The following is a 15,511-nucleotide window of genomic DNA, read 5'->3' on the forward strand; positions in this document are numbered from 1 at the left end:
TAGTGATGGTGCTGTTTTTTACATCAGTAATGTCCTGACTATACTTTGTGATCAGTTGAATGCCACTTTGGTGAATTAAAGTACCAATTTCCTTCCGAAACAGCTAAATCTGTACATTATTCCAAACTTTTGGCCACCAGTGTGTGTGTGTGTATGTATATATATATATATATATATATATATATATATATATATATATATATATATATATATATATACACACACTGGTGGCCAAAAGTTTGGCCAAACTTTTTTCAAACATTTAAGCATACGCCTTCAGATCAAAAGATTTTTAAGATCATGAGAAACATTTCAGTCAAGTGTTTCAAACATTTGACCGGTAGTGTGTGTATATATACAGTATACAGTATATATAATATTTTGCTCAGGTGGCCAAAGCATCTGCCCAATAGAAATAGGATTTGCTCTGCAAGAACAAAGAGGGAACATTGCTATTCAGTAAAAATCTTTATTCTTTATATATAGTATATATGGTCTGCCAAGGCTACATTTGATGTCTTGTTTTCACATGATCACATTATTAAGATAAACAAACATTCACATACAAACAAATAGATATCCCAGCAATGCAGTTTATAAGCGCTTGAAGACAAAACACTGTATAAATGATTTATTTGTTCCACTATTTGTGAGTAAATGACTTCATTAAAATACACTGGAGCAGACAGAGGAAGAACACACACAGTGGGGGACGGCAGTGAGCCAAAGCTACTGCATACAAACACATCCATACACGTGATTGTAAACACACTGTGCATCTAAACTAGTCCTCCCTCTTTTTCTCTCTCACAGAATCAAAGATATTCACACACAAATGGAAACCTAGTTTATTACTTACTGAAAACTGTACAGGATAGTCTGTAGGCTATACTGCCCACTGGCTATACTTATTCCACGTTAAACATTTTAAACAGTAATATGCTACATCGTTCTCACATTATTTCATCACGTTGCATGTTTAATTCAGCAAGTGGTGTCCACTTATTATTCTGGAAATGAAAATGGTTATTTTGCATTATGAAGGGTCGTTCACACCGAATGCGTTTTTGTGTCCGTCTTCACTCTTTTTCCATTGTTTTTCTATGTAATAATGCGTTACAGGGATGTCTTTGGCCATTGTGCCATTGTGCCTTTTTTCCATCTGTTTTTCAGCATTTCGAAAATGAAAGATCAATCAAACGCACTGCATTTGCATTGCATTGATACTGTATTCCACGCAATAATAAGTTCTGTTGAATACTGCATACTTCTTTCAACAGGTAGTAAACAAAAGAGCAGATTAGAGCTCCTAACAATACAGCCTTTCTACAGGGGCTAAGTGCACAAAGAGCTCTTATGATTGCTGGGTAAACAACCACACATTGCACACCCTGTATTGGACTGCTATTGCAGCCATGGAGTCTTCCCTGCTGAAAAGACTAGCATAGATCAGAGCAAATTTCCAGGCTGGTTTAAGGTCCCGATATAATTCCAGAGAAGTTCTTCGTTCTTCGTTCAGAGGTACAAGAAAGTTTGAAACAACTGAGCAACTGTATTATGTCTGCAAACATTCAGACACCCACCACACCACTGTGGGAGGTGTTTAGAGGTACATTTAAATATGAGGATGCTCAAGCCAACATGTGAAACCTTAACTAATGTGACATTAAAATGTGTTTTCAATTACTTTATGCCTCACATGTAGAATTCACATGAGGTCAATAAAATACGCTGTTTTAACCACTCAATGATGATTTAAAGTAATAGCTATATATGCTGTAAAAAAAATAAATAAATAAATAAATAAATATTTGTCTTGATTACATTCTGAATTCATGGAGCTATTGAGCTAACACAATATACATGGCCATGATATGTGCCGATTACACTCTGTTATTGTAATTTATGATTACACTGATACTACTGCAAAGATGGGTGTATAGAAGAGTGTTAATGGGCAAAATACAGACAAATGAATGATAAGAGAGGCAGATGTGTGAATGACTTTTCCTGCAGATGGCACATGAGTGAAAGGACACTTGAGAGTATTTGAGTAGATTTGATTCCTTTTGTAGACTAATTAAATGAAAAAAAATCACGACATTGTCTTGGAAAATGTCTCCACACAAACAATCGTACAGATGTAGGTAAATTTGCACCACCTCGGTAATAACGCTGCATGCCGGTGTGTTCATGTTGACTGATTTTGACTGACTGAACAAGGTAAATAGAATTAGCTGTCGGCCTCAAGGTAGGTGGAGCTTCCGATGATGTGGACCAATGGCAGTAAGGTGTTTAGCAGACGGTAAGAAGTTTTCCTAAAAGTTCCCCATGGCGAGCTGTTATGAACCATCGAAAACAAACTCAAAAACACCTTTTTGGGCAGATTTTGTTTGAAATGTTGTTCTTTGATTTCGTATGAAGCAGATCGGGGCCTTTATGCTCAGCCTGGTCTCATGAAAATTGCAAGACTGTGGCAACATTTTTGCAAAATAATATTACGTGGTGAAATGTCCACTGTGTGGTGCTGAAAGCGAGTTACAATTTCTCCCATACAGATGTGGTTTTTAAATTGAATGCTCTTTCGATTTTTAAATCAACAAAACCTACCTCCCTACCCTAAACCTAACTGATAGTGTTATAAAAACAATGTGTGGCTGAAGCAACCACGTTTTTTGTGGTGACACGATGTGTCGACTCGCATGCTCTTCAGAAGTTGGACCCCGATGAACAATAAACTTTGCAACAGACCGTTGTTAAGCAACTGATTTCCTACATAGCTGTGTTAGTTTCACATCTCTTGTAGCTGTGGTAATAAACTGGATAATCTACAGTCAGTCAGTTGGTCATTATTACAAAATAAGTCCAGAAGAAACTGCAGACGAAAGTCTAACTGTATTCAGGACTGCTATAGTATATAGGCACCCTACTGTATGTAATATTTATTCATTTGTGAAAATACTGTGTAGATGGATGCTCAGAGATCTTGCATGTTGGGAAAACTGATACTCAAATGTATGCCAAGGAAAAACGGTGGATTAATTCTCAGAGTGCTTTAATGGAGGTGCCAAGAAAGCAAAGATGGATGGTAGCGGTGTTTACTCTACTGGCTCTCCTGTAAAAATACACATCTCCTGCTAAATGGAGATAGAGGCGCTTTTATACAAGCGTGTTTGCATTTCTGTCGAAGGTTTTATGCAAGCCAGGCGCAGCGGACTTGCTCTGCTGGGCTGATGGGGGAACATTGGGCTCTTTCAGGGTTGTAACGGTTCTACCCACACAGGGATGACATGGGGCCAAGCAAAATGAGGGGTTTTACAGTGAAAACAAGACTCAGATTATATCCAGCAAGCAGCCAAGTGGCACACACAAACACACAGCTCAAGCACCTGAATTAGAGGCAACAAATGTTTGTGTCTATGAGAAGTTTATTGGCACAGCAGTGTGTATGTGTGCGAGTTGTTGAAATTGAGAATATACAAAGATAGAGCTTGATATAAACAGCTTCTCAAGTACTACTAACCACAATAGTTTAAACTAATTGTTAGGAGAGTTACACCTGCATTTGCAGTCTCAACAATCATTGGGTGAAATGTTCTCAGAAATACTGTGGAATTCAAAGGTCCATATTGAACGTCTGGGATTCAAAATCAAATTTAAACCTGGAAAAGAATGTTTTAAGATTAAAAAAATGTAAAACAAATAAACATTGTGAGGTACAATAAATAAGAAAAATGTAACTTTGTACAAAAGGTCTGATTTCTTTGCTTCCATTGCAGCACACAAGATGCTCATTCTCAAATCAAGTTGGGATAACATGGATCAAGTTTTTCACAAACTCAAATTGTTATGCTCATAATATAATTTGTGATACAAAAAAAGGAAAATTGAAGCTTTTTCATAAGTGGACTTTTGAACACTACTGCAAGTCTTAAGTTACTTTGGTGACTTCGAAATGTCTTTGAGAGATAGTTAACGTTATCTAATTCTTTTTTCACTTTCACTGTGACTTACAGCAGCTAATTAACACTGAATATGTTAGGCAGCATCAACGAAATGTTTTTCTGGGTTTTGCTGAATTCTCAATGCAGGGCAAATGGCATCTCATGGCTTGCTGTGTCCTGAGCTGACAGAACATCTATCTGGGATCAGACCTGTTGTACAATACCCAATTTGCATACTCATTAACACACTGTGGGTCAACCACATTTTTCCCACCTTCACTCTCACTTATCATCCAGGGGTGGCAATCACACAAAGCTTCTGGATTCAATGTATTCTTAGAAACCATAAATGGTTGCCATGGACAACTTGAGGCAAAGACGATGGCTTGTTTGGATCAAAACACTTCTCCTAGCATGGCTGCATTTTGAACAGTGCCAGTGTAGGTCTCCAAGAGCATTGAGGCTTTCTTTAAATGGATCTTGGACGGTTCCATTTATTTATTTATTTGCAGTGTGGTAAAAGGTCCACTTATTTTATTTATTTTTTTGGCTTTTTAAACTGTAAATTTGCAATTTTTGCCACGTTTATTTATGGAACAGAGAGAAATAGACAGAAAATGATTGTTGCAAGCCAAATTCGAACTCACGTAAAATGAGTTGTGTGCAATACGCATGAACACCGCAACTCTATATGCCAAAGCATGATCATTTCCAGATCCCTGTACCCACTCCCTTGCTCAACATAATAGCTTGAACCAGCCTAAACTGGTTTGCTGGTGTAGTCTTTAAAGCTGCTCTGGTTTTCTGGTTTTAAAGGGGTTTGGGGCACTTGTCAGCTTGGCCAGGCTGGAAGACTAACTAGACCAGCTTAAACCAGCTAAGATCAGAAAAACAGCTTAGGGTGGTTTAAGCATTTTTTTTTCACCAAGGTCTTCTCCCTGGCGGATTTTGTGCACTAACCGTTCCATCTTTTTCCCAGTTTTAACTCCCATTTTGTTTGTTTTCCTTTGTAGATTTGACTATCAAGAGCTGCTCCACAACTCCACCTTCTGCCTTGTTCCTCGTGGCCGGCGCTTGGGGTCATTCCGTTTCTTAGAGTCTTTGCAGGTAAGACATTAAAAAGTGACCTCTTTCTAAACAACAACTGAAAACAGTCAAGAATGCTTCCACAAGCTGACAGAACTTTTTAGCGAAGCAAGAAATGGTCAGCTGCACGAGGTGGATTATGAAAACAGTCAGGTCTTGGAGTCTCCCAGATAAACAGCACATTAGCCGTGGAGTGGAAAAACTTCCCAGGCGCATATATTCTTGGACGTCCCAGCAGTGTGAATGATAGGGCCGGAAGCTCGCACAGGGTGCCCAGGACTCTGCTGAGTTGTGCTGAATGGATAAATCCTCAAAACAGTGGGTTTGGCAGCCAGCTCAGCCCTAACACTGATTCTTCGACACTCGCTCTTTCTGTTCTCCCTTCATGCTTTTCCATATAAGTCCTCTCTTTGAGTTTCGTAGATCTTTTCTCTTTGAGGCAGCCAAAGCCACAGAAAGAGCTGGCAATTACGAGCATTGAGGAAAAGTTCCAGAACAGTGGTTCTCAAACTTTTAAGGCCAAGCACCAACTTTGATCAAATCAGAACATCCGTTTCTGCAAGGAGAAAACTGACATTTCTTTGAGATTAAAGCTGAAGAGTGTAACTTTTTCAATGTTAAATAATTTCTCCTATTCCAGCTTAATATGCAGAGACAACAATAAGCCATTCGTAGGTTGATTTCCTTGAAAACTGTAAATACTGTGTCTCTGTGGTGCTATAAAAATTGCTCTGTGTGTTTCAGAAGTCCGACAAAGCTAAATTGGCTCAACCAATGGCAGGTATTTAGGCAAGACTGTCTGTTTGTTCGATTGTAGTGTAATTGAAAATGTTAATATGCAAATTTTGCAGGCCAATTCAAATACATTAACAGTAAATATATGTAAGGAGGAGGCGAGAAGCAGCTTTCCTGGTTCAGGTAAGGATTTATTTTCTCTGTCTGCAGCAAAATTACAGTCTCACAGTGTTTGAGTTATGCACTAAGTTAATCTACAATCACACACCGCTTCACAAAATAAACTCTCATCATTTGTAATAAAAACTCTTTGCTTCTTGTTCGGGTCTGTGGTGCCCAGGCTCTCCCTCTCTTCTATTTGCGGTGTGTCTCTATTTATGCCGCTCTCCCCGTGCTCACTGAAATTAGAGACAGGTGTTAGACATAATTTAGCTCAGGTGTAAGCGCCCTTACCGCTTTCTCTCTCTCCGGAGAGATGCTTGACCATGCCCCCACTGCCACAATATATTTTGATGTTTGATCTTAAAACTTTTTTCAGAAGTACTTGGAACACATTCAGTCTGGTTACATTATTGATACCATGCTCAAAATTGAAAACATCTAGATGCATACTATATTCAGGCCAAACGGAACAATATCTCGCCTATTTTGCTGATCATTTCAGTTCCCTGTCTGTCACTCACTCGACATTGCGTCGATGTAGTGACACTAGGGGTTCGCTCTTGAGAGCCCCAATCACCTTTGCTCTATTCAGAATAGACCAATGAAAATTGGCGAGTAGAATTTGCATGCCACTCTCCGCCCCGGACATATGGGTATAAAATGAGATGGCGTGCACCACTCATTCAGACTTGTTCTTCGGAGCCAAGCGCATGTGTGTTCATCCCGTCACCTTACCTTCTGCTGCTGGAATTTACGGCGCATATCAGCAGTCATCTCACACGATTGAGTGTTGTGCTTCGGCGGCTGAGTCCACAGGTGTTAAAAGGGTATATTCCAAAAGAGTATATTTTCTCTAAAAGAGCTCGTACAAATGATTGGTGTCTTTTTAAAGATGTCCTTTCGCATTTGTGCTACTGGGTGTGGCCGCTATCTCTCCCCACCGGATGGCCATGAGATCTGTCTCGAGTGCTTGGTTCACCAGCACGCCGAGGCAGCTTTCGAGGAGGGGTCATGTTCTCACTGCGAGAACATGCCCATGAGAAAGTTGCGGTCATGGCTCTCTTCCTTCTTCTTGAAGCAGAGCCAACCCGGTCCGTCCTGGAGAGTCAGTCGGCTGCGTCGGCGAGCGCCGCGGGCAATCTGGATGTGGATATGGGAGTGTTCCTGCTGGCTCAGTCCCTGTGGACCTCCCAGCTCCCAGTATGCTTGTTCTGCCCGGTAGAGTTCACAAGCAAGGTAGGTGGTCCACCTCAGTGTGGATTTAATATCTCGTTCGGAGCTCACGATGAGGATGAGTTATCAGTTGCAGCATCAGAGGGTGGGTTTCTGCTTACGGAAGCGGATGAATCTTCTGAGCTCCCGCTCCCGGGCAGTAGAGCTCAGCATGAGGTGGACGCTGAGTTGGCAGCCGTGCTTGCCCGGGCAGTTGCGAACATTGGGCTTGAGTGGAACCCTCCACCCTGCCCTGAGTGTTCGCGGATGGATGATTGATTTCTGGGCTCAGAGCGTGACTCACGGCCGCGCTCCACCCCAGTGCCTTTCTTCCCAGAAGGGCACAAGGAGCTCACGAAGTCGTGGAAGGCACCTTTCTCTGCCCATACACGCTTCGCCGGCTCATCCACCCTAACTATCTTCGATGGCGAAGCGGCTAAGGGATATGTCAAGCTTCCCCAGGTAGAGCACGCCGTTGCGGTGCATTTAAGGTGCAGGCTTACAACGCCGCGGGTCAGGCCGCCTCCGCCCTGCACACCATGGCCATCCTGCAGGTCCACCAGGCCAAGGCACCAGAGATCTGCACGAGGGTAGGACCGACCCAGGGCTTATGCAGGAACTGCGTACTGTGACCAACTTTGCTCTACGGGCAACGAAAGTCACGGTGCGTGCCCTGGGCCAGACGATGTCCACCTTTGTGGTCCAAGAGCGGCACATGTGGCTCAACCTTGCGGAGATGCATGATGCCGAGAAGGTCCGATTTCTCTATGCACCTATCTCCCAAGGGGGGCTCTTTGGCGACACTGTCGAGGATTTCGCTCATCAGTTCACGATGGTGAAGAAGCAGATGGAGGCCATAAAACATATCCTGATGCGGCACGACTCGGCTATAGGCCTCCAAAGTCCCGTGCCCCGTCTGCCTCTCGCCAGGGACGTCCTCCTGTGGTGCCGGCCCCAGCTCCCCCACCATCGGAACCCGTTCTTGGCTGCCCGGCAGCTGGCCGCCAAGAACCCCGGATGAGCTTCGAAGCAGTCCTTAGTGCTTTCCAGCCTGTCGCGATGGCTCATCAGGACGATCCGGCTTGGCTACGTGATCCAGTTCGCCAGATGGCCGCCCAGGTTCAGTGGTGTCCTCTCCACTGCAGTACGAGGATGCCTCGGTCCTTTAGGCAGAGGTCACCACCCTTCTGGCGAAGGGAGCGATAGAACCCGTCCCCTTAGCCAAGTCGCACAAGGGCTTTTACAGCCCTTATTTTATCGGTCCCAGGGGGGGTTGCACCCAATCCTGGATCTGCGTGCCTTGAACAGAGCCTTACACAGGCTTCCGTTCAAGATGTTGACGCAGAAGCACATCCTGACGTCTGTATGACATCAGGATTGGTTCGTGGCCATCGACCTGAAGGACACGTACTTTCACGTATTGATCCTTCCTCGACACAGACCCTTTCTTCGGTTTGCCTTCGAGGGACAAGCATACCAGTACAAGGTCCTCCCTTTTGGTCTGTCCCTGTCTCCTCGTGTCTTTACCAAAGTCGCAGAGGTGGCCCTGGCCCCGCTAAGGGAGAAGGGCATTTGCATTCTCAATTATCTCAACGACTGGCTGATCCTAGTTCACTCGCGAGATCGATTGTGTGCACACAGGGACCTTGTGCTTGGGCACCTCAACCGACTGGGGCTTCAGGTCAACTGGGAAAAGAGCAAGCTTTCCTCGGTGCAGAGCATCTCTTTTCTAGGTATGGAGTTGGACTCGGTCACCCTGATGGCACGCCTTATGAACGAGCATGCACAGTCGGTGCTGGCCTGCCTGAGAACCTTCAGGCAGAAGGTAGCAGTCCCGGTGAAACAATTTCATAGCTTCTGGGGCATATGGCATCCTCGGTGGTGGTACTCCCCCTCGGATTGATGCATATGAGACTGCTCCAGCACTGGCTACAGACTCCAGTCCCAAGGTGGGCATGGCACCACGGCACCAAGTGCATGACTGTCACCGCACGGTGCCATCAAACTTTCAGTCCTTGGTCAGCCATAGATTCAGGGCAAGCACGTGTTGGTCCGGACGGACAACACAGCAACTGTGCCGTACATAAACTGCCAGGGTGGGATATGCTCACGTCGCATGTCGTAACTCGCCCGCCGCCTCCTTCTTTGGAGTCAGTAGAAGTTGAAGTCTCTGCGAGTATTTTTATGGGCCATAAAGTTGCATGTTAATTGGCAATTAACATTGGTCCAAATATAATATTAGTATTAACCATTACAAAGTTTATTTTGTGTCAAAATAAAGATTGGATTAAATTTAGGGGCTTCCACATGACTTGTATCGGCATTGCCAAACACATTGAAATCTATGGAGTGAAGCATTAGCTTTGCCCCCCATTGATCCCATTGCCACTGACCTTTCGATACGGCAGCCAATGATAACCAGGCGGGCAATTTGCATATATGCAAAGTCTGTCTTTGCAATGACAGTTCCAACTTTATTTTGACACACATTTTTACATCACATATGATGTCTTTTACCAGACAAAGAAACAAGAAATAGGGGTAACACTTTATTTTATTTTACTATTATTAATTTCTATAGTAGTAACAATAACAACATGTAAGTAAAAGCAGCTCTGAAAAATAATTACACATCAAATACATGTAGCTGATTAGTAGTAATCAATAATTATCTATGTAATTACACAGTAACATGAACACTGTAAAATAAAGTGTGACCGAAATATGTAAAACTGTTGAACTTTAAAAACTGTAGAAGAGATATTTAATGTTTCATCATTTCTTTTCCTCTTTAAATATTTTCCTGTTATTTCTGAGCATTCAGAGATGAGATCTCAGTTTAAATTCACCAAGAACATTCTAACATAAACAAGTCCTCTTATTACAATTAATGTATCAAAGCAATTACAAGGACTTTTTCACTTCTCCAAATGCATGTTTTTAATGTTTATTGTGAATACCTCCCATTTTCTGGCCTGGCAAACTTATAAAATCACTCCTCAGTGACACCATCTGCAAGGCTTGTCATTTGAAGGTCAAAGTTGTGCATAACACCGGTGTTGATAAGTGCATTGATGCCTCAATGTGAGTCATGTGGAGGCCCTTTTACAGTCACACCTTTTACACTACAGCCGTACGCACTGTGCGTACCATGAGTGCTCTGACTGATTTTCCCGGAGAATATTTCAGTAATCATGAAGTGTGTCCTATATTTTGTTAACTGTTTAAAAGATCCAGCAATGCTCGATTCATGAATAAATCAGTCTTTTTAGTCGGTTATTGGCCAAACGGGCTTGTAAAACAGTCTGAATCAGTTTGTGATTCAGGACAATTTGTTCAGACCGCTCTCTCACTGAATCATTTGGAGCTGTTTCTCACACAGCAAAACAGTATCAGCATATTTATGAACACAGAACAAACAGCGCTGGATAAAGTAAAAAACTTAAGCTAGTGCTGTGTCATGAGAATAAAGGGCTGTTCACACCGAACGTGTTTTTGCCTGGGCGTTGGCTCGTTAGCCTTGGAGGCTTGGACAAGGAGCCATGGGAGGCTTGGAGCAAGGAGCCATGGGTGGCTTGGAGCAAGGAGCCACGGGAGGCTTGGAGCAAGGAGCCACGGGAAGCTTGGAGCAAGGAGCCATGGGAGGCTTGGAGCAAGAAGCCACGGGAAGCTTGGAGCAAGGAGCCACGGGAGGCTTGGAGCAAGAAGCCGCGGGAGGCTTGGAGCAAGGAGCTGTGGGAGGCTTGGCTATGACATGGCGTGGAGCAGACTCAGGCGTGGCTGTGACATGGCATGGAGCAGACTCAGTGGTGGCTGTGAAATGGCATGGAGCAGACTCTGGAGTGGCTGTGACATGGCATGGAGCAGTCTCATGTGTAACTGTGACCTGGCATGGAGCAGACTCAGACTTGACTGTGACATGGCGTGGAGCAGACTCAGGCGTGGCTGTGACAAGGCACGGAGCAGACTATGGCATGGCTGTGACAAGGCACGGAGCAGACTCAGGCGTGGCTGTGACAAGGCATGGAGAAGATTCAGGCGTAGCTGTGACATGGCGTGGAGCAGATTCAGGCGTGGCTGTGACAAGGCACGGAGCAGATTCAGGTGTGGCTGTGACAAGGCACGGAGCAGACTTAGGCGTGACTGTGACAAGGCATGGAGCAGACTCAAACTTGGCTGTGACATGGCGTGGAGCAGACTCAGACTTGGCTTTTACCTGGCATGGAGCAGACTCGGACTTGGCTGTGACATGGCGTGGAATAGACTCAGACTTGGCTGCAACATGCCCTGGAGCAGACTCAGACTTGGCTGTGACATGCCCTGGAGCAGACTCAGACTTGGCTGTGCATTCACCTCAAGAAAATGTATAAATATTTCTCTCAAAGTCACCAGAATTGAACACTTCTGTGTTGTTTTTGCAAAAAAATAAATAAAAAATAATAATCTCCTAGGAGAGCATGCCCACCGGACCCCCTACAAATAAAGATTGCTAGTCAGGTTTCTGTGCATACCCTCAAATCCTGCAGGTGCCCATGCAGTCACATACGTAACATATCTGAAGTATTTTCTCCCTTTAAAAGTTGATAAGCCTATTTATTTTTCTAAATATGCACAATTATTTGGTTGGTTGCATTTTAGTATTTGCATTCAGCATTGTTTTATCCCTGCTGTCTGTGACTCAATCAGATTAGACCTAGATTGAGTTGAGAACCAACATTCTAGATCATCCTCCAACCCCTTTCATCTAGACATTACTGCTTTCTCTCTTATCTCACACCCTCTATCTCTCTAGTACTGTCTCCTAGACACACTCCTTGCAAAAAAAAAAAGGGCTGAACAAGCAACCATGGAATGGATCCTTGCCAAGAGGGATCCATGCTAGTCAGATGACCTTAAAGCTATCATCTCGAGCTCCTGGGTCTCTGTGGGCTCAGCAGGCTAAGGTAGCAATCAGTCACCTGAAGCAATTTGTTGCCGTCCGCCCATGTGTCCTCTAAAGCCTGTTAAGGATGAAAGCTGGGCTGCAAATCTGCTGGAGGGGCTATGTTTGATCTCAGGATCGCACTCTCTTGTGATTTAATTAAAAATCAGACCAGAATATGGGCTGAATGGCAAAATGAAGAAGAAAAAGGCAAACAAGGAATCTGGGAGCGAAAATAGAGCAACATCAAAACGGAGTAGTAAACAAGAGGGAAGGTGAGTGCCAAACTCCACTTCAATAAATCATGGACCCCTGCTCCTCTCCTACCAAATTCTCCTCTTCTACCACCCCTAAAGCTTGGGGGGGGGGGGGTGCACTTCTGTCTGGCTGGATCTCTGATAAAATCGCTGGATGGTAGGAGTGAGTCATGCACAGACCCCCCTGAGACTTTGTGCACATCCAAGCAGTTACTTTTTATCACACACTATATTCTATCTCATAACCTTCCCTGAAGGGAAAAATAACATGCACTGTATCTATATTTAAGTGCATTTGGGGTTAGCTTGTTCTATTTTGCTTGTGCTTTTTTCATTAGATCAATGGATTGTACTGATGCAAATGATAGTATATGACACTTTCTCTGTCTCGCAGGCTGCTTGTATTCCAGTGTTACTCAGTAATGGCTGGGAGTTACCGTTCTCTGATGTCATCCAATGGAACCAGGCAGTCATCGAGGGCGATGAGAGACTGTTGCTACAGGTAACACGCCTTCCCGTTGGGGACTTTATGCTAAAAGTAGTGGAAATGGGTTTTCTTTCTGGGAATGGAAGAAGCCGATAATTAAAACATATATGGGTACTAAACAAATTATATTTATGTGTTTTGTTTTGTCAATATCAAGATTATGGATTAAAATGTAGATGAATGTATAAAGGAAAGTGTATACCTTTTAGATGCTGTGACTTTCACCATTTAAATATTGAATCACCTTTTCTTAAATAGTCCTTTCAAATAGTCATTTTTTCATTTTACCTAAGTAGTTAAAGGGATAGTTCACTCAGAAATGACAATGCTGTCGTCATCATCATCCAAACTCGTATGACATTCTTTCTTCAATGGAACAGAAAAGGAGATGTTAGGAAGAATGTTAGCCTCAGTTACCATTCATTTTCATTGCATATTTTTTTTTCCATACAATGAAACTGAATCATTCTTTCTAACATCTCCATCTGTGTACCACGGAAGAATGAAAGTCATATGGGCTTAAGAACAAGTGAATACATTTTCATTTATGGATGAACTATTCCTTTAAATAGTTAAAACACAAATTTTTAGGTCTCTCAATTAATATGATAGGGATAATGTACGGTCAGACGGTACATTATTAAAGGGACAGTTCACCCAAAAATTAAAATTCTCTCATTATTTACTCACCTTCATGCTATTCCAGATGTGTATTACTTTCTTTCTTCTCCTGAACGCAAATGACGATTTTTAGAAGAATATCTCAGCTCTGTAGGTCCTTTCAATGCAAGTGAATGGTGATGAGACCTTTTTAAGCTCCAGAATATCACATAAAGTCCACATAAAAGTAACCCAAATGACTCCAGTGGTTAAATCTATGTCTTCTGAAGCAATGTGATAGGTGTGGGTGAAAAACAGATCAATATTTAAGTCCTTTTTTACTATAAATCTTCACTTTCACTTTTACATGAAAGTAAAAGTGGACATTTATAGTAAAAAAATGATTTAAATATTAATCTGTTTCCCACCCAAAGTGATTGCATCACTTCGACAGACATAGATTACACCACTGGAGTCTTATGTATTACTTTTATGCTGACGTTATGTGATATTTGAAGCTTGAAAGGTCTGGTCACCATTCTCTTGCATTGAAATGACCTACAGAGCTGAGATATTCTTCTAAAAATCTTCATTTATGTTCAGGAGAAGAAAGAAAATCATACACATCTGGGATGGCATGAGGGTGAGTAAAAAATGAGAGAATTTTCATTTTGGGGTGAACTATTCCTTCAGTGCAAAGTAAAACCAAGACAGGGAAATTTGCATATTTGATCAGTTCAGTTGTACATTATTAAACTTACTACATGGCTACTTACTAATTAAATAAATTGAAAAAAATGGAAATACTAATTTAAGTTGAAAGTATTTAATTATGTGAGAAGAAAGAGACCCAGAGTGAGGCCACGGCCACACATTTTCATTTGAAAATGTATTGACTTTGCTAAGTTTATTCACAGTGCCTTTCAAAAACGCTCCCCATTAATGCATACTTTGGAAAACATTGATGTTTAGGAAGTTGAAAACATTTTAAAACTAAAACTGATCAATGTGGATGTAGCCTTATACAAAAAAAAAAGAATCAAGCACAGCTATGAAGGAAATCGGTTTCTTGACAGTGGTCAATTATACAGTTTAGCGGTCAATGTACAAACATATTTGACATCAGTGTGCAGCGAATGACCGATTAGAATCAAGTATTCCAGAGCATCTTAAAACTGCTTTTATAATAATCATAAAATACTGTTTAAATAGTTTTAGTTGACAAATAGTATGTTAACCTGCAGTGGCATGTCTTGTGAACAGCACTTGTGTGGTCTTTTTGTCTCTGTTTGTCGTTGTTCTGCCCAAAAGGTAGAAATTCAAAGCATTATTACAGGTACACCCATTAGCCTTGCCGGTGAATTATGTGACTTTGTTTCCTCAGGTACCGTCTACAGTGCGAGCTGTGGGCATTGACAGGGTGCTGGCTCTACGACAACGCACACAGATGCTCTGGGAGGCATACTTCTCCTCCGTGGATAAGATCGTACTCACCACACTAGAGGTGAGAGCTGTGTCAGCTTAGATGTGTATACGGTAGCGTGTCTGACAGAGAGGAAAGTTCGTCCGGTAAATTAAACAAGCACAGGAAGCCATACATCATTAGTGCACACTGTGTCCCCTGGCCTTAGGTTAATTGGTAAATGAAATGTCGATTTTGTAGAAAATGATAGCGTAGGTCCGCCCCCTGCTGGCCAATATTAGAACTATCTGCTGATATTAAAATGAGCTGTGAAACGGATCAGTTTGTATCATGGGAACAAATGTGTCTGCTTAACAGTTCATTAACAGAGATTTGATGTGATCATTATATTTAACTCTGCTGCCTATTTGTCTGACAGATCATAAAGGACAGAGTGTACTCCCACATCTCTAGAAATAAATTCATGTGGAATGCCTTACCTGGAGGGCTGCTGGTTCTGCCCGAGTACTCTACACATCTGGCTCACTACCCGTTCTATTATTTAAACCTTGGTAAGCCTATACACTTTAAAAGTAATTGTGTATCAGGGATGCGATGTATAGTGTTGAAAATAATTTTTAGTATGTTGTATTTAATGTGTTGGCTATGCGTGGAATAAAATACTAGTGTACTAGTATATGTATA

The 15,511-nt window shown here is 42.4% G+C and overlaps 1 protein-coding gene across 4 annotated transcripts in view; it reads left to right on the forward strand.

The window, feature by feature from the left end:
- ext1c (exostoses (multiple) 1c) overlaps nucleotides 1-15,511 on the forward strand; it is an 85,314-nt gene that overhangs the window by 64,301 nt on the left and 5,502 nt on the right. For all 4 annotated transcript variants that reach the window (XM_051671593.1, XM_051671592.1, XM_051671594.1 and 1 more), the window contains exons 3-6: nucleotides 4,958-5,051; nucleotides 12,712-12,819; nucleotides 14,789-14,908; nucleotides 15,246-15,378. In XM_051671593.1, the coding sequence (XP_051527553.1) occupies nucleotides 4,958-5,051; nucleotides 12,712-12,819; nucleotides 14,789-14,908; nucleotides 15,246-15,378 (455 nt within the window). The remainder of the gene's footprint in view (nucleotides 1-4,957; nucleotides 5,052-12,711; nucleotides 12,820-14,788; nucleotides 14,909-15,245; nucleotides 15,379-15,511) is intronic.

This window comes from Myxocyprinus asiaticus, chromosome 34, assembly GCF_019703515.2.
Source record: "Myxocyprinus asiaticus isolate MX2 ecotype Aquarium Trade chromosome 34, UBuf_Myxa_2, whole genome shotgun sequence".
Lineage (NCBI taxonomy): Eukaryota > Metazoa > Chordata > Actinopteri > Cypriniformes > Catostomidae > Myxocyprinus > Myxocyprinus asiaticus.